Genomic DNA, 23566 nt, shown 5'->3' on the forward strand with positions numbered 1-23566 from the left:
AACAAACAAACAAATAGACACAAATAGAAAAAAAAGTATTTTTTTTAATTTTTATTGTTTTTTAAGGTTTTTCATGTATATTTTTTAAAATATCTTCTATGTACAGTAAAGTTACAATTTTATATGATCTATAATAATATAGATATATGTAATAATACTTGCCTCGAGTAGCGACCCCGTACCGACAAACGCGGTGTAAGACGAGCCCCCACTAGTAGGAGTGACGACCTCGAATATATTGCAGAGAGTCAGTAGATGCAGATGGCTTAAGACTGTTCTTTACGGCAATCTATCGGGGAGGCTTATGCCCAGCAGTGGACAGGTAACGGTTGATATCATAGTGATAAATAACACTTAAAAATAATTGTAACACGTAACAGAAAGGTCACATAAGTAATTAACTTCGACGACGTGTCTGCAGATCATTAATAATGCTGTATCCATGGTAAATGGCTGCGACATGAGTGACGTACTTGCGGGTAAAGAAAAGGTTTATAAAGTATTATGTATTTCACGAGTATATTTTGCTTTGATGGACAAATTTTTAATATCTTGGCTTACATTATTGCGATTTTCGTAGGTATTTCTAATTTTTTTTTTAATAATTATATAGCTCATGTTAGTCGCTGATAATTTAGCTATCTATAAGTGAAAGAATTTTGAAAATTTGTTACGTAGTTTATGTGTTTCATTACAGACAGATAAGGAAACACTCAAAGTCTTTCCTATTTAAATTAATATAGTTAATTTGAAGTTACCAAGGGAGACTTTGTACAAAAGTCGATTGCTTGGGTACCTCTGTACCATTCGTGTTTCAACCGTGAAGCAGTTGTGTTTGCATGGCTGAGTTTCAGTTTGAAGGGTGAGATGTGGCGTGAATTTACTGGGTACAGAAGAATAACACCTGAGTCCTCAGGGACGCACTTGGAGGGTTTCATGGGCGAAACAATGTACTCTGTTGTATCCACGGTACTCTTGGGAAAACCTCGGCAGGGAGGTCATTTCACAACCTGAGTGTTCGTGGGAGGAAACATCTTTAAATCCGCGCAGTATGCAACCATTGAGGCTGTATGACATGAGGATGAACTCCCTGTCGATAGTGAGCCGTACGATGGTAGAACTACTACTACTAAAAAAAAAAAAACTTTACGCATGTTTTGTTTTTTTTTTAATAATAGTGTTGGTCAGTTTTCAAGTGTTGGCAGTCACACACATACTAATGGTAGCGGAATTAAACAAAATAATTCAAATCAAACAAACAAAAAAATATAGACGTATTTAAAATGTTGTCCTTTGACTACCAAGTCATTTATAAATGTATGTCTCTATCAATAAAACAATAAACAAAGTTTAATATTGAATTGTTGTATATGTAAACCGACTATATATATTAAATAGATGAATGTGTAATATATCCGTGGTATATATTAGAGATGTACAACAATCGTGTGTTAAGCCACGCGTTATTACTTAGTGCCTATCCACCACAGATTCGATATTAATGACATAAATCAAACAACGTTATGTTGTAGATAGTCGACCCCATCCAGCCTCCAGCCACAGTATATATATAGCACATCGCCTTTGTACATGTTCAATCAACTTTGGGAGATTAAAGCTAACACCTCGGAAACGTTAGATAAGTTTATTGAGCAACAAGCTTGGTGATACCAATGAAAATTAATACAGTAATAATTGTATGTATGCTTTATTGACCTTGAAAAGAAAAGACTATACAGCGATTAGTTTAACAACTTGTTAGCAAGGGTGGATTTATCTTTAAAAGAGATCTCTTCCAGCCAACCTAGTGCAGTTTGAGAGAAAATAATAACGATAAACGTTATCGTTTTTTGGGAGAATTATTTACAGAATGACATAAATTGTACTCTATTATTAATTAGCACTTATATGTATGTATTAAATGTGATGTATCTTGTACCCAATAATAATTTTGCATGCTTTAGAATATAAGGCGAACATTTGTCAATATCTGTAAAAAACAATGTTCTCGCAAATAAAGAAATCTAATCTAATAATTAGCGGGGAATCTAGTGTAGGAAAGGTACAGGTAAACAAAGGTATACAAGGTAAATAGAATACAAATAAAATAAATGTACACAAATTGTATATTTATAACATTTTTATTATTTATAACATACAAAATATAAAAAAAAAACAGTTATTTTGATTCAAAAACTAAACTACTAAACCGATTTTGATAAAATTTGTATGAGACTAATCTGTAAGTATATAAATTATTCTTATAAATAAAAGAGTAATTTTCTAAATCGGTTTACAGCAAACACGAGGTAGGTAAGAAACATAAAAAGAAATCCAACCGAATTGAAAAATACCTTCTTTTTGAAATCGTTTGAAAATGTAAATTATCGTAGATTACCTAAATGATCGTGTTAATAAAAATATTTTATATTTTATGAGAGATCGAAAAAGGTGGTGGTGTCTTCTTCAATTCTTGGTTGTTACTTCTACTTCTACTACGAAAAGTCAAGAAATACCGAGGCCATGACGCAAGTGACAATAATTTCGAATGATCCTTACAAAATTATGAAAAGTTTAGAGAATGTCGTTTACCAATAATATAAATTTAACACCAGCAAGACGCTGGCTAAAGGCACCCAGAAGAGCTCGATAAAATAGTACAGAGTTTTCATCTGTAAGGGGGAAAGAATTTAATAAATCGCAGTCCGCATCAGCAAAACGAATCAGGAGAATTTTCCAATTCGAATAAGGCAAAAGTCACTAGAAGTTATATTATGTAAATCCTTGCATATATATATATATATATATATATATATATATATATATATATATATATATATATATATATATATATATATATATATATATATATATATATATATACATTCTAACACCTAGGTGCTGGGGGGAAAGGGACAATCCCTTAAACCTACCAGTGTTCCAAAGGGGGAAAGGGATTGTTAGTAATGGAAATTGAGAATCCCATTGCTAGCAATATACCCAACCAGGTCGACCTCCACGCGGTTCCCCCTGGAAACTATCATGGTTAATTTCTGATGGATTCATCATGATGGGCTAACTGGCCTTTTTTCATTCTCATCGATCACTCTTCACTGGTGCCCCGTCAGCGTATTCCGCTAGCGCAGGCGGGGTTACCATAACATTTTCACACATAAAAAAACACCTAGGTGCTGGTTACCCAGTTAGCAATTATTTGTCATACTTAAGACGATTTTCAGTCATTGACCCTAAAAATTTTTTATGCAAATTAGAACGGCAAACAAGCTGAGGGCCCAACTGATGGAAAGTGTTAACCGTCGCCTATAGACATGAGTACCACAGATATAACAGAGTATACTGTTTCGCCCATGATACTCCCCATGCGTTGCCACTCCTGAGGACTCAGGTGTTATTTCTCTGTACCCTGTAAATTCACTGTCATATCCCACCCTTCAAACCGAAACACAGCCATGTAAACACAACTGCATCACGGTTGAAACACGAATAGGATAGAGGTGTCGAAGCAAACAACTTTAGCACAAAGTCTTCCTCTGGTATGATTTAAAACTGACTTCTTATTTGAGTCGCTGACGTCACCTTCCTATTTGGTTACTGAGGAATGTTAATAGCATGTAAATATTACGCTGCATTTTACAAAAGGGACAGCTTCTCAATACGTAAATTTTTTTTGTATACACATTACGCGCCAATTCTGAACCGATTTTCACAATTCTTTTTGTAATCCCATTTTAATTTAGTGAATAATTGAAGCTGCCCTTTCAATTGAATTAAAAAAAGAAGCATGTTTTCAATTCAGCTGTATGTTATTTTACGTTCCTTACCTTGTAACTCCGCCATTTACAAATCGATTTGGAAAAATCTTTTCTATCTGTAAGGATATACTTTCGGAACTACCATTATGTTCTCTTAGTCGCCTCTTACGACACCTCCGGGAAAGGAAGGGGTGACCCATTCTATGCCGGGGTTACACAACAATAAAACATCTTGTTAGCATCAATACGTTTTTAATGATTGTAGTTTATGTTTTTTTTTTTGTACCTAGCGAAATATACACCTTTTGTTGTACAATATATTCGATTTTGTATGTATGAATGAATAAATTCCTTATTGTGCATACTGTGGTAATTACACGTTGATAGGTAGGTAATGTGATGTACAATACACTCTACTCGCTAAGGTCGTACAATATTAAGCCATTTTATAGCCTTTATTAGTCCTTCACTGTCCACCGCTGAACATAAGCCTCCCTCTTGGGGTTTCGCCACGCTTGGCAGGCGGATTGGCAACCGCAGTCAGGCTTTAGAGATGTTTTAAGAAGGACGCTGCTGCCCATCCCTCGCCGTTCCCTAGTCGTCTTTTACGACACCTACGTGAAAAAAAGGGGTGGCCTATTCTATGTTTATATTATAGCCTTATGTCTATTAAAATATAATACATATACAATTTCAAGAGTTATCCTACTGTTTGTTTGTTTGTTTGTGTATTGATTATTATTTATATTATTTCTTTTTTATACAGACCTTAATTGAACTGAATTTAATTCAATTGCTTTCTAATTGTATACAATTTTGTTTGTTTGTTTTGTTTTGGTTTCTTTTGTTCTTGTTTTGTGCGCTACTATGTGGACCGCATGCTTCTTCGATTAAATTATTTCTTTCTTTCTTGAATTTTAATTTGCTTTTTCTTTAATGCACTATTGAAATATTTTTCCAAATTATAAAAAAAAAAATACATTACTCAGTAAGCCAGTCTCCTTTGACGTTTTGTCAAATTGTTTATTTTCCATGTTTTTAATATGTTTAAAAAGGTATACCCGTAATGTACGTAGTTTCTTATCTATATACAGTGTTATTATTGCCTGTGATATAATGCTATACTGTCGATTATATATTCCATCCCGTGATGGCTTAAATTTCATGACATATTCATGTGACCTTATCGATTGAGCCGATCAAATATTGGTCTTATCCGAACCATATTAGCTGAGTATAAATCACATATTATTCATTACAATTCTGAATTAATCACATCCATTCATGTGTATGTATGTATGTATGATTTTCAATCGACTTCAAAAAGGTGATTTTTCTTATACCACTGAGGTGATAATCAAGCATACGGCCCACCTGATTGTAAGTGGTTACTATAGTCTATGAACGCTTGCAATGCCAGGGGTATTACGCGCGCGTTGGCGACCCTGAAGAGACCTCTTTACCCCCCTTTTGAAGAATCTCATGCTGTAGTTCTCTTGGGAAAACCTGGGCAGGGAACTCATTCCATAACCTGAATGTTCGTGGGAGAAAACATCTCTGAAAACGCGTTGTACGCGATATTCAAGTTCTCAATTTCGTTGCATTTTTTTTATGTTTGTTTCCGCCAGTTGGGAATCAATTTGGAATTTTTTTATATGAAAAGGTATGTTTACAAGTTGGTTCTATAAATATTTTATCAGAATCAATTTAGATAGTTTAGTTTTTATTTCTTAGTTATGTATTATAGGAAAGTAGTAAAATGTGCTTTCGGGGAACACTTTAGAGTGCAATCGGTCAGCTTGTTTGCCATTTTAAGGTACAAAAAAATCAATTGGAAATTAGTAATCAAATGTTTCCTCTTTATATTTATTGAGGTAATATTTTTTTTAAAACTACATTGATAAAATAAGCGTAACAAGATAACAAAAGATTTTTTTTTTTTTTTATACAACTTAGAATGGCAAACAAGCTAACGGTCCACCTGATGTAAAGTGATAACCGTCACCTATGGACATAAGCAGTACCGTGGACATAACAGAGTATACTGTTTCGCCCATGATACCTCCCAAGCGTTGCTATTCCTGAGGACTCAGGTGTTATTCCTCTGTACCCAATAAATTCACGCGAATTAAATTCCAATTTAAAATAAAAGGTATCTAGAAAAATACATCAATTCTGATGTTTCTTACATTCAAGCCTATCCGGTTACTGGTATATTCAGTGAAAAAGTTGGTAACCGAAAATGTAACAAGGTACAGAGTTTTATTTACTGAAAGTACTAAAGATAATATTCTGTACTGTTACCTAAATATTTTTACTAAAATACTTAAAGTACAGTCAACATCAAAAAGCGTTGAACAAAGATTTCCAAGCAGTGTTGCTAACATAAGCAGCTTATTAGAATTAGCGTCACATTTGGACGAACAACGTGGAAGGTCAAAATTTATTGAATATGAACAGTCCACCCTGTAGACATATTTTAAACTGGCTTCGAGAAAAGAGGAGGGCTCGATTCGGTCGTATTTTTTCAATTACTTTACCTATAATTGTCAGTTTAGTATACATTAACACTTATCTGTGACAACTGTATACGCCTCTAATTGATATGTTCATATGTATTTTTTTTATGCAACTTAGAACGGCAAACAAGCTGATGGTGCACCTGATGGAAAGTGGTAACCGTCGCCTATAGACATGAGCAGTAGCATGGACAGAACAGAGTATACTGTTTCGCCTATGATACTCCCATGCGTTGCCATTCCTTAGGACTCAGATGTTATTCCTTTGTACCCTGTAAATTCACACCATATCCCACCGTTCAAATCGAAACACAGCCATGTAAACACAACTACTTCACGGTTGAAACACGAATGGGACAGAGGTACCCAAGCAAACGACTTTTGTACAAAGTCTCCTTCTGGTTAATATAACCTTAAGCTTAGAAAGAAGGAAAGAAATGTTTTTGTTCAAGTAAACTTAGATTTAAACATTTTTAAATAGTCATTTTTTATTACTTACTTACTAATAACATCGTACAGTCTGTTTAATTATTGTGAACATATTTTTGATGTATCTTTTATAAATAAATTTATAAATCAACTAGCGACGCGCCCCGACTTCGCACGGGTGCACATCACTTCACAATAAAAGCCTCTGAAATGATCAATGTTCCTTTACTATATTACGCATGTATTATACATATAAACCTTCCTCGTGAATCACTCTATCTATTAAAAAAGACCGCATCAAAATCACATGCGTACTTTTGAAGATATAATCAAACATAAGAACAGATAGACGGGAAGCGACTTTGTTTTATATTTTGTAGTGATTTGGAGTTTTTTTCATATCTGGAAAGATATGCTTATGCTCTTAGATTGGTTCCAATTTCATTAAAATCGGTCTAGTTTATTAGTTTTTAAATTAAAGAGGCTGATTTTTTCTATAATTAAAGTCGATATTCTATTGTGAAATGAAAATTTAAATTAAAAGAAAAAAGAAGTAAAAGAGTACCAAGTAAAAGAAAAAAAAAATATCATAAAGAAGTAGTAGTTCATTATTAACTGTGTATCATTTTTGCTGACCGTACATTCACATTGACGTTAGAAAAGCTCTCCAGTAAATTCATTAAATGGTTCTTAGTATATTTTGCTTTTTCAGCGTCGATATACATATATGTACTATAGTTTTCGACCGAGCTCTTTATATATATTCATTAATTTTGACGATGCTGCAGCGAATAGGCGAATGAAAGAGACATTATATTTTTTAAAACCAGAATTGAAAAAAGAATTGGAGGTCTCTCTGATGGGAATTAGGACATTTGGTTGAGTGACATAATAATAAAAAATTTTGCTCCAAAAAAAGAAGCTACATGAATAAAAAGTATATTAATAAAAATGGGATAATTTACATTTTCATTATCATCATATCATGTCTTTAACCGACCACTGCTGAATATAAGCCTTCCCCTTGGGGGGGTTTTGCCAGTAGTTGCCACGCTTTGCAGACGGATCGGCAACCGCAGTTAGGCTTTAGAGATGTTTTAAGAGGGACGTTGATGCCCATTCTTCGCCCTTCCTTAGTCGCCCCTTACGACACACACAGGGAAGGAAGGGGTGGCCTATTCTATACTGAGATAAAACGTATATATGTATATAAAAATATATATACAGGTATTGAAAACGACAAACATAGTAATTCTATAAAATTCTTATTGCACACACACACATACACGCACGCACGCACGCACGCACGCACGCACGTACGCACTCACGCACGCACGCACACATATAAAATTAGTTTAAAATTATAATTTTTTATATAGACATATAAAAATAGACGAAAATAAATAAATAATAATAATATTGAAATTTACAATAAATTGTTAATATACAAACACTATTTTTAAGATACGAAATATATTCCGCGTACAGATCCTATTAAAGTGTCAACTACCAATATTTATGCTCCGCCGCGACCCAGGTGATACACTGTCGTGACCCAGGATACAAAAATCCATTCCCATGTAAATCTATACGGTTAGCCCACTTGTAATGTTTTTATAGGGTTTCTTTTATGGCCCATATCGTATTGCCCATACGTAATTTATCACGATTCTAAAAGGGGTTGACAGTAGTGAATGTTTTATTAACACCTTTCGAATTATGCTAAATGAGGCCAGCAGATAGGGTAGCCATTTTTAAATTGGTGAATAAACCAATGGTATACTTGACCACTTATTTTACAGCATTTTATATGTGATTCTTTAGACTGAATTAACTTTTTCATTTATGAACCGATTGAAATAAAACAAACATTAAATGTTAAGTGAAGCAAACCACAATATTGAAAACCGCGTTCAAATCGATTGAGCAGTTTCTGAGATTAGCGTTCACAAACGTACAGGCAAAGAGACAAATGGATAAAAATTAAAAAAATCATTGTTTTTGATTCTATTGCGTTCATAAAGCCCACCTACAAAATTTATAACAGGATGTAAACGTCACTTTTAAAATGAAAAATGCTGTTTAATTGTCTCTTTGAGTGTTGTTAATGAAAGGAACTGGGGAGTAATCAGCTCGCCGATTAAGAGTAATTACCTTTAAAGTACCTACGCGCAACTGCGGAACTGTTGAAATCGTTTAAATCATGCCCTCGGAGGCAATGCGAAGTTAAGAATTTGGATTATACGTAAAACTTCGTCTGTCAAGTGTGCATTTCTTTGAGTGACAAAAAAGTTTTGGTGGCAAAGTGACAGACGTGTTTTGCAAAAATATATTTAGCACACGGCTTTTTATGCTTGCAAGAGTTGCAAAGTTACGTTCGGTTCGTTCAAGTTCCTTTTAACCTCGGAGGTTAGAAAGAAGTGTTATAAGTTTAACATCTCTGTCTATCTATTTGTGTGTCTGTGAAATCATAGCTACTAAATAGATGGAGTAGAAAGAAAGGGATTATTAGTAATGCGGTCTAATAACCCCATTGCTAGCAATAAACCCTCTCAGGTCGACCTCCACGCGGTTCCCCCTGGAAACCATCGTGAACAATTCTTGTTGAATTCGTCACGATGAGCTAACTGACCTGCTTCATCCTCACCTATCATCTTTTACTGGTGCCCCGCCGGTGTATACCGATAGCGCGGGTGAGGTTACCATTCCATTATCACCCATTAAAAAAAATAGATAGAGTGACTTAGAATGAATGAAAACTCTCGATTCTTCCCTTCAAAGAACGATACAGACTTCAAAAATTAACAATATGTACATATATTTGAAGCAAAATTAATACTTAGTTACATAAACTTAACCACGTAACTTATGCCCAACTGGTTTTAAACTCAATTGGAGCCTTTACTAACTAACTAACAATACCTTAACCCCTATATATTTTTAATGAGTGAAAATGAAATAGTGATATACACTGGCGGGGTACTAGAGGAAGGATGATAAATGACGTAATCAGCTCAGTTGACCAATCGTGACGAAATGTACAAGTATTAACCACGATGGTTTCCAGGGGTACCGCGAGGAGGTCGATCTGAGAGGGTACATTGCTTGCAATGGGGGTGGTAGACCGCATTACTAACAATCCCTTGCCCTCCGATCTCTAGTATATTTTTTTTATGGGTGACAATGGAATGGTAGCTCCGCTTGCGCTATTGGTTTACACTGGCGGGGCACCAGTGAGGGATGATAGGTGAGGATTAAACAGATCAGTTGGCCTATAGTGATAAATTTATAAAGATTAATCAAGATGGTTTCCAGATGTACCCTGTGGAGGTCGACCTGACAGCAATAGGACTGGTGAACGCGGACTGCGTTACAATCTCTTTACCCCGGTCCGTCCTATATATTTGCATATATTCTTATAACTCCGAAACTTATGTGCTTCCAAATAAAGGGCAGTCGCTACATACCCTAATTCATGTACTCGGGGTAAAACATTTCTTTATTCCAAACTAAAACTGTGTCTTAATGTTCTTAAATGTATGTCGGAGAACTCTCCAACACATTCCTTGCCCGGGGCGTAGGGCAAACAGTGTTTCGAGGATTAAAACAAGAAAGGGCCTTAGTAACGATTCCATTATGTAACTTTTGTATATACTCGTATATTAAAAAAAATCCGGCGAGAATAATTGATAGATAGATAGATAGATAATTTATTTGTATTACTTACAGCACATAAGTAACAATATAAACATTTCTTCCCATCAACCACCCGCCCCCTTTGGTTCCACAGAAAATCAGTGTTTTTTTTATACAACTTATAATGGCAAACAAGCTGACGGCCCACCTGATGGAAAGTGGTAACCGTCGCCTATAGACATGAGCAGTACCATGGACATAACAGAGTATACTGTTTCGTCCATGATACCCCCATGCGTTGCTATCCCTGAGGACTCAGGTGTTATTCCTCTGTACTCAGTAAATTCACGCCATATCCCACCCTTCAAACCGAAACACACCCATGCAAACACAACTGCTTCACGGTTCAAACACGAATGGGACAGAGATACCAAAGCAATCGACTTTTGTACAAAGTCTCCCTCTGGTGTTTGATATGCCTTATGAATGCCTTAACACTTAGCTGAGTGGTGATCATTTTTGTCGCATAATTATTCCTATTATAATTAGCTATTCTTTCTTTAAGTTTATAGTTTTTTAAATTATTTTTTGTAATTATTATTCATGTGCGCCAAATAAATATTTTTCTTTCTTTCCTTCCTTTCTCACTTCTTTATTTTCTTTCTTACAATTTTTCTTAAATATCTCCCTTGCACAGATATCGTCTAATTGCAACTTTCTTACTGAGCTCCTTCCTTTCTCCTTTCTTTCTTTTTTTCTATTTTTCTCAAATATCTCCCATGTACAGATATCGTTTAATTGCAACTTTCTTACTAAGCTCCTTCCTTTCTCCTTCCTTTATTTTTTCTATTTTTCTCAAATATCTCCCATGTACAGATATCGTTTAATTGCAACTTTCTTACTAAGCTCCTTCCTTTCTCCTTCCTTTCTTTTTTCTATTTTTCTCAAATATCTCCCATGTACAGATATCGTCTAATTGCAACTTTCTTACTAAGCATCTTCCTTTCTCCTTCCTTTCTTTTTTCTATTTTTCTCAAATATCTCCCATGTACAGATATCGTCTAATTGCAACTTTCTTACTAAGCTTCTTCCTTTCTTTTTTCTATTTTTCTTAAATATCTCCCATGCATAGATATGGTCTAATTGCAACGTTCTTACTAAGCTTTAACATCTTTGAAGCTACAGGATTCCTTGGTGTCTTGTTTATCACTGTACATTATGAATCACTAACGCAACTAGAAGGTTGATCATAACACCATTCAACCGTGTTATTGGTATCGGAATACTTTAACAAGTTTCCAAATTGATGAAGTTTCCTTACTTACCTACAAAGAAACATCGAAAGCCCATTATTATGATGCGAGACCGACAAACTTATGGTGTAGGTGTTATCAAAGTAAAAGTAAATGGTACATTTTTTTTTTCAGCAAAAAAGCGACTTTGTTCGTGAATGCACATATATTAATGAACGGCGAGATGTTTCGTGGATACGAGTATATTGTATATTTTTGAATTTATAATGCGGATATAATCAGTCTAGCTTCTCTACTCGGCTTCGCACGGGTTTTTATCTATTTATACTCTTAAAGTGACCTTTGACTACCTATCTTTTAATAGTATCTGTTATTTATATTTATTTAACTAGAAATTAAATGGAGGCAAATGTAATGGACAAACACAATGTATTTTATTCATATATATATATATATATATATATATATATATATATTATTTTTATTAAAGAATTTCGCGACTGGCTCTTGGCCATAACAGAATATCAGTATTTTGCTCTTTTGAGGGCAAAACAATAAACTGAGTTGTGACCATTTTGTGTTACTATAGCACACGCATGAAATAAAAAAATTTTTACTTGTTTTATATATGTTGCTTTTTTTTGTATATGCAATTTTTTATCTCTTTTTACTGTATATGTCTGTCTATATGTATGTGCTGTAAGTAATGGAAGTAAATTATATATCTATCTATCTTTTTTTTTTTATAAAACTTAGAATGGCAAACAAGCTGACGGCCCACCTAATGCAAAGTGATAACCGTCGCCTATAGACATGAGCAGTACCATGGACATAACAGAGTATACTGTTTCGCCCAGGATACCCCCCATGCGTTGCCATTCCTGAGGACTCAGGTGTTATTCCTCTGTACCCAGTAAATTCACACCATATCCCACCCTTCAAACCGAAGCACAGCCATGCAAACACAACTGCTTCACGGTTGAAACACGAATGAGACAGAGGTGCACAAGCAATCGACTTTTGTACAAAGTCTCCCTCTGGTAAAAAATACATAACATCTTCTACTAATCTCATTTTTCATTTAACTATGATTTAACTTGCTTTTACCCGCGACTTCGTCCGTGTGACTAGGACATGTTCACTGGTCCGGATAAAAAGTAGCTTATATCCTACTTCGTTCATACAGTACGCGTATACTATTTTTTTTTAATTGGTTAAATTGTAAAGACGTCATAAGGTAACTTTCACATTTACAGTATTAATATGTATGAATGAATCAATTTGATTTATTTAATTTAATATATATTTAATTCAATATTCAAATTAGACATTAATATCAAATTAAGTAGACATCCGCTCGTCTCTCGTGGAGTATTATTTGTACACATTTTAAGGTCAAAAATTTCAACTGTTAATCAAGAATGATGTTCTTAAAGGCGAATTTCTGTGAACCGTCGAGATTCAATTAGTTGGAAAGGTCAAATAATTGTTCGCCGCGGGAATCTAAGATTTTCGATCAAAAGCAGACCTCGGACTTGAAAGTTTGCGAGATTTATTTAGGCACGGTGCGAATGTTCATGTTGATAGGCGAATTATCTAAATTCCTAAAATCTTAACTTGCGCTAGCTGTTGCCCGCGGCGTTCTCCCCTTTTAAGTTGAAATTTTCAAAAGTCCTTTCTGAGCGAACGCTTTTTACAAATGAAACTTATAGTTCCAAATTCCAGCTTTCTAGCCTAAGTAGTTTTGATTTTAAGTGGATAGTTAGAAACTTTTATTTTTGATTTAAAAATTCTAGATTTAACCGATTTCATAGAAGGGGTAATCAAGTGGAACATACGATACGACAACATAACTTTCAAGAAAAGAGTATATTCCTTTTTAAAAGGCCGGCAGCACACCTGCAATGCCATAGGTGTTGTGGGTGACCATGGGCGGCGGTAGTCACTTACCATCAGGTGAGCCGCATGCTAAAAAAAAAGTGGAACGTAATATTTGTAGCATAGGGTATTATTTTATAAATTTATATTATAATAAGAATTTGTTAAAACTCTGTCTTGTTAATATATTGTCCTCTCCCCACTGTAGTTATATTAACTTCTGGCGAATTAACCATGATGGTTTCTAGGGCCCAACTGACCTAATATCATGTTCACCTATCACTCACTGGTACTCTACTAGCATTATCAATAATTATAACGTATGCTGGATTAATTATTAAATAATAATTAAGTTAAAAGAAATACTGTACCTAGTTTATTATAATTCTAAATTGTGATTCACAAAAAATCCTATTTTAATTGTGGAAACACCATTTTTTATTTTAAAAACTAATCTATCGGTCCAATTTTGATTAATTGTAATTATATACTTTCAGATGAAAATGGAATTTTCTATATCGATTTGTAACTTTAGTTATAAGGTAACAAATATAAAAAAAATACAGAAGAATTAAGAACTCCCTTCTTTTTGACGTCGGTTGAAAATATTGCGTTTTTTGTTACAGCTCGCAGCGTGTCTCACAGCATTACCTTCTTGGAAGTGCCACAATGGGTGGACCCGAGGCGCGAGGCGGAACTCCGCTGTCAGTACATCAGACAGGCCCAAGATCCGCCCCTCCACTCCGTCAAGTGGTACAGAGACACCAACGAGATATTCAGATACACACCACAGGAGGTCAGTCTGTCTGTAATACTTTTTTTTTTATGTTTTCTATTAACAAATTTTGCTCTAATTTAATAATTAGTAATCTATAAAACTTTACACTGACTTAAACATAATTATGTATATACAAGCATTCATGGAAGGGTAACGCCCTCTAGTGTTACAAGGTTTAAGCTACTTTCGCTATATGAAGGCTTTCTACGTGTACAGGTAAGATTTAATCTCGTATTTATCCTATATAATTTTGTTATGGTTAAAGTAACTTAATTATTAGAAAAATAAAAGAAAAATAGGAAAAAAAAAACCTTTGAAAAAACATCTTTAAAATGTATTAAAAACTGTCTTATGTCTGTCACTTCGTAGCGTGGATTTTAGAAATGAGAAAATGAGTAAAATTTATTGTTTACCAAATTTTATGTTAGACCTATAGGGATTAAATTATGAAAATTATATTCTATTTGGTCCAGTAATTTTTGTATGCGGCAGTAGTCAATTACCATCAGGTGAACCGTATGCTCGTTTTTTTTTTTTTATACAACTTAGAATGGCAAACAAGCTGACGGCCCACCTGATGGAAAGTGGTAACCGTCGCCTATAGACACAAGCAGTATTATGGACATAACAGAGTATACTTTTTCGCCTATGATATCCCCCATGCGTTGCCATTCCTGAGGACTCAGGTGTTAATTCTCTATACCCTGTAAATTCGTAGGCCCCTGGTGTTGTAAATAAAAAAAAAATTACATCTATATTGTTTTGTCATATATAACATGTATAATTTATATTATTTTTCTTAAAAAGAGTTTATATCTAATGAATAAATTTATTTAAATGAAAATTTTGTTCAGTGTATGTGTAAATAAATAAATAAATAAATATTTTGCAGAATAACAATTTTATACGAGTTCAATAGTAATAAGGAAAACCTTGTTAATTAATTAATCAAATCACGTAACATAAGGAGGGTAAAACGTGTAGGTAGCCATATTGCTTCCTATCAGATAACGTTACAGAGCTCCTACAATGTTTTATTATAGTCATTCAATGGAGTTTAATGAAAATATAACCAAATTTTGTTGAAATTAACACGGAAATATCGTGTAACAGGCTACTGCCTGTGTCCTAGACATTTTGGTCTCTCAAAAGAAATAGATAGATAGATACTCTTTATTGTTTCCTCCAAAAGATTACAATAGTAAACTTATTATAAATATAAATAATTACAAGAAATAATCACAATGAGAAAACAATGGGCGACCTTATCGAAATACTGTCTTTAGTATGTTTAGGAGTAGAATTTAAAATTTTCAATTGTAGAAAAAGTATTTTATCCCATCCTGTAAACATATCCGAGTCACGCAAACCAAGTAGCGGGTAAAAGCTAGTTATATAGTAGTTATTATTTGATATATTGTTAAGCAATTATGTGACCAATACTTTTAACCCTTCTTTGCATGATTTTTTTTTATTGGTGAAACAAATCAAGATATATATAATATCATTCATGTTCAAAATTAAAGGAAAAATGGTTAAAGAAATAAAATTGACAGCTATGTTTTTTTTTCTGCAATGGACATTAAAAAGGTATCCAGACACGGTCAACTTAAAGTGAACTTGTCCTTTTATATAATTTTTTAACATTCAATGTTATGATGGAAATTTCCAACATTATGCAAAGAAGGGTTAAAAAGAGTTGCCACGACAGATTTTTAACCGACTTCAAAAAGAAAGAGGTTCTCAATTCGATTGTATTTTTTTTGTTACGTGCGTGCGTGTGTGTGTGTGTGTTTACGATTGCGAGTCAAATCGTTTAGGTCAACGTAATCTAATAATTTGCTTTTTTTATTGCTGAACAAAACTGACATTATTACAAGCCGGTTACGTATTTACTAAAGATACATCTAAGCTTGTATTTACTACAGATATATTTAAGATATAAAAAAAAAAAATTAACAGTATATGAGGGTCATTTTTATACGGTTGTCGTATACGCCACAGCACTCCCACGAATAAGATGAATCTAACGACGCCCCATTTATAAGAATCCATCATGCTGTTTCGTTTGCACGTCGCGTAGCGAGAATGATCCTATCATACATTACATATGAAAAACATTACTCTACTTTCACTCATTAACTAGTTTTTCTCCCAACTTCTTTCATATAACCGGGATAAAAAATGCCTATGTCCTTTTCCATTCCTTACAATACGTGTATTCGAAATTTCATAATGTTCTTTTTTTTTTTAATGGATGATAATGGAATGGTAACTCCGCCTGCACTAACGGTATACGCTGGCGGAGCACCAGTGAGAGATGATAGGTGAGGATGAAAAGGCAGGTCAATTACCCCATTGTGATTGAACACACTTGGAATTCAGCACGATGGTTTTCAGGGGGGACCACGGAGAGGTCGACCAGGTTGGGTATATTGCTAGCAACAGGGCTCTTAGCCTCCATTACTAATCCCTTCCCCCCTCATAATGATTGGTTAAGCCGTTAAGGGTTTGAGAGGTAATAAACTAGTTTATACATTTTAAAAAATATTATAAATAAGAATGTGAGCTTGTTTTACAAACATATACATATTAATAGTGCCAAATACCATAGAATATACTGTGACGCCTATGGTACCTTTCATTACACCTCCATACTTTATAATTTCATAGTTTAATTTTAAAAGAACAAACAGAACTCTGCTTAGCAATGTAAAACGATAAACTGTATTAATTAGAAAAAAAAATTGATATAGAATCCACACGGAAGTAAGCTTTTTCTCTATTAACAACCACTCCCTCATTCCTGAGGATCACAACTTCGTTCCACGACATTTAATAATTTAATTCCATTTTAATGTTTATCAAACACAAAGCATGTTGTAGTTGCCTATAAATGTAAGAACAGTTATATCTAATCTGCTAGTGTATTGTATTGAAATGTTTCGCTGTATCTTATGTGGGTGATCCTATAAATAAATAAATAAACAAATAAACACGTGGTATACTCCATTGGTTTTTCTACTTCTGGAATTCAAGCATACGAAGTAGCGAGCAGAAAGCCAGCTCAATCATCGTCACCTTCCTACCCTTATCCCAATTATTATTTGTGGTCGGCGTAATATGGTTTTATCCATATTACTAAAGGATTTGGCTTATAGTTTTACGACCGGCCGCCTGCCTGACGTCAACCCTCTGTGAATGCACTTGTTGGTGGTTTTCGCCACCTGCGGTATGGAGGAAAGGATTGAGGAAAAAAGGACGGGAACGTTGGAAATGTGTAAAGGAAATTGGTAAATGAGAAGAAGAAGGGGCTTATGTGGCAAAGGAAAGGAGGGGACACTGCAGTTGCGGAAAGGACTGGGACACTGCAGCGGCTCGGGAGGCCGGAGTCGCATACCCGTATGCCCTTATTCTAGAATCGGATAGATTTCTAGAGAAGAACACCCCAGATGGAAAGCTAGCTCAATATAGAATCTAAATTATTCTCACCAAGTTCCTGTACAAAGGAAGTAATGAACTGTGCCTCGCCGGCCGAGTTGGTGAACTGTCCGAAATGTGGCAAAGAAAAACAGTAGGCGACTTTGCCGAGCCGAGATTAATTTTCTTTTCTAATTAAATAAAGTTACTGACGCCCGTCAAATTATATATTGATAGGTTTTGTCTTCGAATGGGGAAGCGTTTGTTCAGAGTAAATAAGTTAATACTTAAGTAGCTTAACGTCGTTACTAAGAGCTAGTTGTAGACGTTAAAATAAGTCGATCGTTCTTCTATAGTACATGATTTTCTATACAAATATTTATAAAGAGCAAAGATTAGTTTTTTATATATTTGTTTGTTTATAATGGATAATAACTCAAAACTACTCAACCGATTGTAAAAATTCCTTAACTTGTACAAAGTTACATTATATGTATATCTTTATACCTAGTTTATATATTATAAACGAGGTATATATATGGTTATATAATCACCATCATTATCATCAGCATGCCCTAGGGAAGTTTTACCGGTAGTTGCCACGTTTGGCAGCAGAATTGGCAACCGTAGTTAGGCTTTGGAGATATTTTAAGAGGGACACTGCTGCCTATCCTTTGCCCTTCCTTAGTCGTCTTTTACAACACCTATTATATGTGAGGCCTATTCTATGTGAGGCCTATTCTATGTGAGGACAGGAGGATACATATTTTCAAAAAAAATAGACAAATAAAAATTTCAATAGTGTAACCCAAGGTAGCAAGAATTTGTCTACCGAGTTAATATAAAGTACTAACTTATCTTGCTATCTATTTACCCGTCTGAAACCAGAGCAAATCGCTAATAATAGGTATTTAAAAAAAGACCTTAGAATTATTTTACCTAAAGAAAGCTAATCTATCCGCGTAATTTGTATCCTATCAGCGTAATCAAGTATGTAATATGTAATAACTCAATCTGAACACTGAGTTATTAGTTATTATCTAGATCTACGATCTATCGATGATTACCTAAGTCAGACATTAGCCACAAAATCTAACAATTACACCCAGAAAGAGAAGCAATTTCTCAGCAGCGAGATAATATATCGCTGCAATTAATATAGTATCGGCTCATTTATCTCTAATTCATTTATCTTTACGTCAATTCCATTCATTGATAATTATTACGCGACTCCAAAAGTACGGGGCTCGTAATTCGTATGTATTTGTTTTTGTTTTGTTGTGCGTTACGCGATCATGATACCATTTCGGGAAAAAATAATTCCAATGCAGTTAATAAAGTTTACCCCCGTAATGGTTCCATATTGACGCTCTTCGTAGCGCCGTGGTGGGTATGTTGCTTCGCGTAAATGACGCCCTGGGTTATAATTCCAATCGGGGCAATTTGGGAATCGAACTTTCTTCATATAACTCGGGTCTCAGTGTACTGAAATGTGCCCCCAGGTGTATTTTTTTAATGGATGATAATAGTATGGGAACGGTATACACTGGCTCGCGCTAACGGTATACACTAGCGGTGTACCATTGAGGGATGACATGTGAAAATGAAAAAGCAGGTCAGTTAGCCTATCGTGACGAATTCAACGATAAATTAGTCACGATGGTTTACAGGGGGAACTGCGTGGAGCTCGACCTGATAAGGTATATTGCTAGCAACAGGGCTGTCAATCTCCAAACAATCCCTTTCCCCCCAGTAAACAGCTCATCGTGATGAATACACCCGAGAGTCAACATTGTGATTTCCAGAGGAGACTATGTGGAGATGGACTTGACAAGGCGTATTGCTAGCAATAGGATTGACAGTCCGCATTACTACCAATATCGCCCTCAATATCCTACATTCATGCTTTGGCATGTTTGAGGCTAAGTTGTTATATATCTAGGGTATACCCTATAATTTCATTGCCATATCCCACCCTTCAAACCAAAACACATCCATGCAAACACAATTGCTTCACGGCAGAGAAACAAATGGGGCATCAGTACCCAAGTGGATGAATTTTGTACAAAGTCTCTCTCTGCTAAGTACTGATGGTACTTTCTAATAAAGTTATTGTATCTCATTTCGATCTTTCCAACAAGTTTCCATTTCCCAGGAGTTCGCGTATTACGTTATTTGTGGTTATATTAAATTAATCAGAATTTCTTCTCGGTACCTATTACTGATAAGTAATTAAATTCCGCCGAACCACGGAAATAATTAGTTAATCATAATTACATTTGAATCCGTGTGTTGTTACCGCTCGATGAGATAGTGTAATTTGCTTAGTAGTTACTGTAAATATTGAGGTTTTAGGTCGAAATTTCCTATATGAAATTAGTCGGTAGCAATCCGTGTACCGCGGTTTTACTCGCGTAAATCAGTATATAAAGTAAGTTACGAATGAATGAAAAATGAGTAAACTTTATTTGCATTGTACAATATAGGAAATAAATAAGACAATTAATAAATGTAACGATACAATTGTATAAGTACATTAATAAATAAGTAACTTATGTGTTAAGTTAGGACATAACCTATCCGTGTACCAAATTATATTGAAATCGATTTAGTATTTTTTGCGTAAAAGAGTGACAATCATTGATTTATCCATTTATCCATCCGTCGGTCCTTACAAGGTTTCGTATTTATAATATTATACAATAGGAAATTGTTTTGAACTAAAAAAAGAATTCTAAAATCGCCTATAAATACATGAAAAGGTTTGCTGGAAGAAATCTCTTATTAGAGTTAAGCTCGCCTTTGTATATTATGTTTATAATGAATTGTGGTTAATATTTATTATGTGTACAATAAAGAATAAACAAAATGAAAGGGGTAACTCGAATCTAAAAGCGAATTCTAAAATCGATAATAAACAAAATTAAAGGGAAAACTCGAATCAAAAAGTCAATTCTAAAATTGACAATAAATAGGTTGAATGAGATAATTCGAATCAAAATGTAAATTTTAAAATCGATAATAAACAAAATGAAAGGGATAACTCGAATCAAAAAGTGAATTCTAAAATTGACAATAAACAATATAAAAGAGATAACTCGAATCAAAAAGTAATTTTTAAAATCGATAATAAAGAAAATGAAGGAGGTGACTCGAATCAAAAAGTGAATTCTAAAATCGTTGGTAAACAAAAAATAAAAATAATAATAATTTTATACTGAATCAATCAATTTTGTCAATTTTGAAGTGATTTTGATATATGTTTATATACTACCGTGTCATATATACTACCATAACCCAATATTTTAATTTGATAGTTTTGCAAAATTACTGTTATAAGAACCATCATAACCTAATTTATAATAATTTTGAAATAAATTTATTACAAATTTAGTTTATAAAAATTCGTTGTGATATCAAATTTAAATCTTTAATTTCAGGAATATGTTTTGAAAAAAGGCACCTAGATCCATTCTAGGATCTTACTGTTTTTATTTGCGGAGCAGAATCGACATATGGACTAGCAATCGTATGGTATTTTTTTTTTCATTTAAGAGTTTCCTTTTGTCGTATGATTACGCATTCGAAATCCAAATATTTTAAATCCAACATCTTTATTACATTAGAAAAATTTAAAATTGTAATAATATTGTCAAATTACTCGTCATGTAGATTTCTAGTTAGTGTGGGTACTTCAGTTTTTTCCTAAATTCACTATACATTTTGCGATCTCGTTTTGGCCCTGTTAAAATTCGCTGACCTGAGCATTATCCGCTGTCTGATCCTTTGAAGGATCATCTATTCTCTGGAAGCGAGCTTATCAGTGGGGTCAATAACAAGCGACAGCGTTTACATACACACAATTCTGGTTAAAGTGTTCCATCTATGATTTGATAGTATCTTGTAAGTTCAGCTGCGAACTTTTATTTTTACATCTTACAAGAACATAAGTACTTTCTTTTTTTTTTATACAACTTAGAACGGCAAACAAGCTGACGGCCCAACTGATGGAATGGAGTGGTAACCGTCGCCTATAGACATGAGCAGTACCATGGACATAACCGAGAATACTGTTTCGCCCATGATACCCCCCATGCGTTGCTATTCCTGAGGACTCAGGTGTTATTCCACTGTACCCAGTAAATTCACGCCATATCCCACCCTTCAAACCGAAACACAGCCATGCAAACATAACTGCTTCTGTGTAACTTGCACCATTATATTAATTAATGATTAAATTACTGAAATCTTTGTAAATTCATGATATCAGTCTTTGTCTACTGCTGATTATAAGACCCCCTTTAGGGGGTTTTGCCAGTAGTAGCTATGCTTGGCATCATACCAGCCATTTAATGTTCACTGCTAAACAAGGGCCCCATAAGAGGTTTATAAGACATGTTAGGCTTTGAAGATGTTTTAAGAAAGACGCTGTTGCCCATTCCTCGATCCTTAAGTTCCCTTAGTCGCCTCTTCGACACCCACGGAAAAGGAAGAGGCGGCCTATTCTTTGTCTAAACCCCACGGTAACTGGTAAATTACAATCAATCAATTATTTATTTATTTATTTACACTTTATTGCACCAAGTAAAAAGAGAAATAACAAATACAGTAAATATTAATGAGAAGTGATACAAAAGGCGGCCTTATCGCTAAGCAATCTCTTCCAGACAACCTTTGGGTAGAGGACATTGAGAAAAAGACAAAGAGTAGGTAGCGCACTATTATATAAATACTTATAATGTACAAGTACATAAAATTAAGTTAAACGTTTAATTTATGAAAAATAAGTAGAGAATTGGACAGCCACGGTAATATAGCGGTTAATACTGATTCGCCTTCGAATAATTGTAAAAAAAGTGTTAAATCTTTGTATCAGTTGTCTAGTACCTATAGTAGATTACATATGTTTAAATCAATATGTATAAGGAATATTATTAAAAGACTACCGACTAAACCGTCTTTCAAAAAAAACGTTCACGCTCACTTTTTTACTTTATCCGAGCAGTAAGTGCTTTATATTATTCTCAATATCGTGAATAATATAGTATATGTTATATATGTGTAAGGATATTTATTATTTATATATATTTATTCGCTTATATGTGTTATTTTAGTATGTATGTATATCAATAATTACTAGTGCCGCATTCGAGTATTCTGATACTACCCTATGGTTGACTGGGAGAGAATGCTTTTAGCATTAAGTCCGCCATGTACAAATATTTGTACTAATGAATAAATAAATAAAAAAATAAATATTATATTATTGTTATTATACAATTCATCAGAAGAATTCTTATACGTATCTTCACTGTACCGCCCCCAGGATAATGTTGAAACTTCAAAAGATTTTTTTTGGTCTATCAAATGACTGTTATTTAGCAATTCGGAGCCCCTTGTTTGAACAAGATTTCCTCGTCAGATGTGGAAAGGAAAACAAGTATAAGGAAAATGAGGAACTCTTTATTTCAGTGTTACTACAGCGTGTATAGTGGTTTTCTATCAAATATTAGATTTTTTCAACCGACTTCGGAAACAAAGAGGTTATCAATTTAACACAGGTTACCTTATAACTCCGTCAGTTAAAAATTGCTTTGGAAAATTCTTTTATTATTTAAAATGATATATTTACAGATCCATAGAATTGCCTATAGAAACTCGACCTATCTGTCGAAAGTCTGTCCCATTCGTGTTTCAACCGTGAAGCAGCTGTGTTTGCATGGCTGTGTTTCGGTTTGAAAGGTGGGATATGGCGTGAATTTACTGGGTACAGAGGAATAACACCCGAGTCCTCAGGAATGGCAACGCATGGGGGGTATCATGGGCGAAACAGTATACTCTGTTATGTATGTCTATGGTCCATGATGACCATGGCTATAG

At 34.2% G+C, this 23566-nt stretch overlaps 1 protein-coding gene across 1 annotated transcript in view; it reads left to right on the top strand.

The window, feature by feature from the left end:
• Positions 1-23566, top strand: part of LOC128200616 (uncharacterized) — a 130372-nt gene that overhangs the window by 63560 nt on the left and 43246 nt on the right. Inside the window, exon 2 of the mRNA XM_052894613.1 lies at positions 14115-14284. Coding sequence (XP_052750573.1) covers positions 14115-14284 — 170 coding nt within the window. The remainder of the gene's footprint in view (positions 1-14114; positions 14285-23566) is intronic.

The sequence above is a fragment of the Galleria mellonella genome, unplaced genomic scaffold (assembly GCF_026898425.1).
Source record: "Galleria mellonella isolate WM207_F2 unplaced genomic scaffold, CSIRO_AGI_GalMel_v1 utg116, whole genome shotgun sequence".
In the NCBI taxonomy this organism is placed as follows: domain Eukaryota; kingdom Metazoa; phylum Arthropoda; class Insecta; order Lepidoptera; family Pyralidae; genus Galleria; species Galleria mellonella.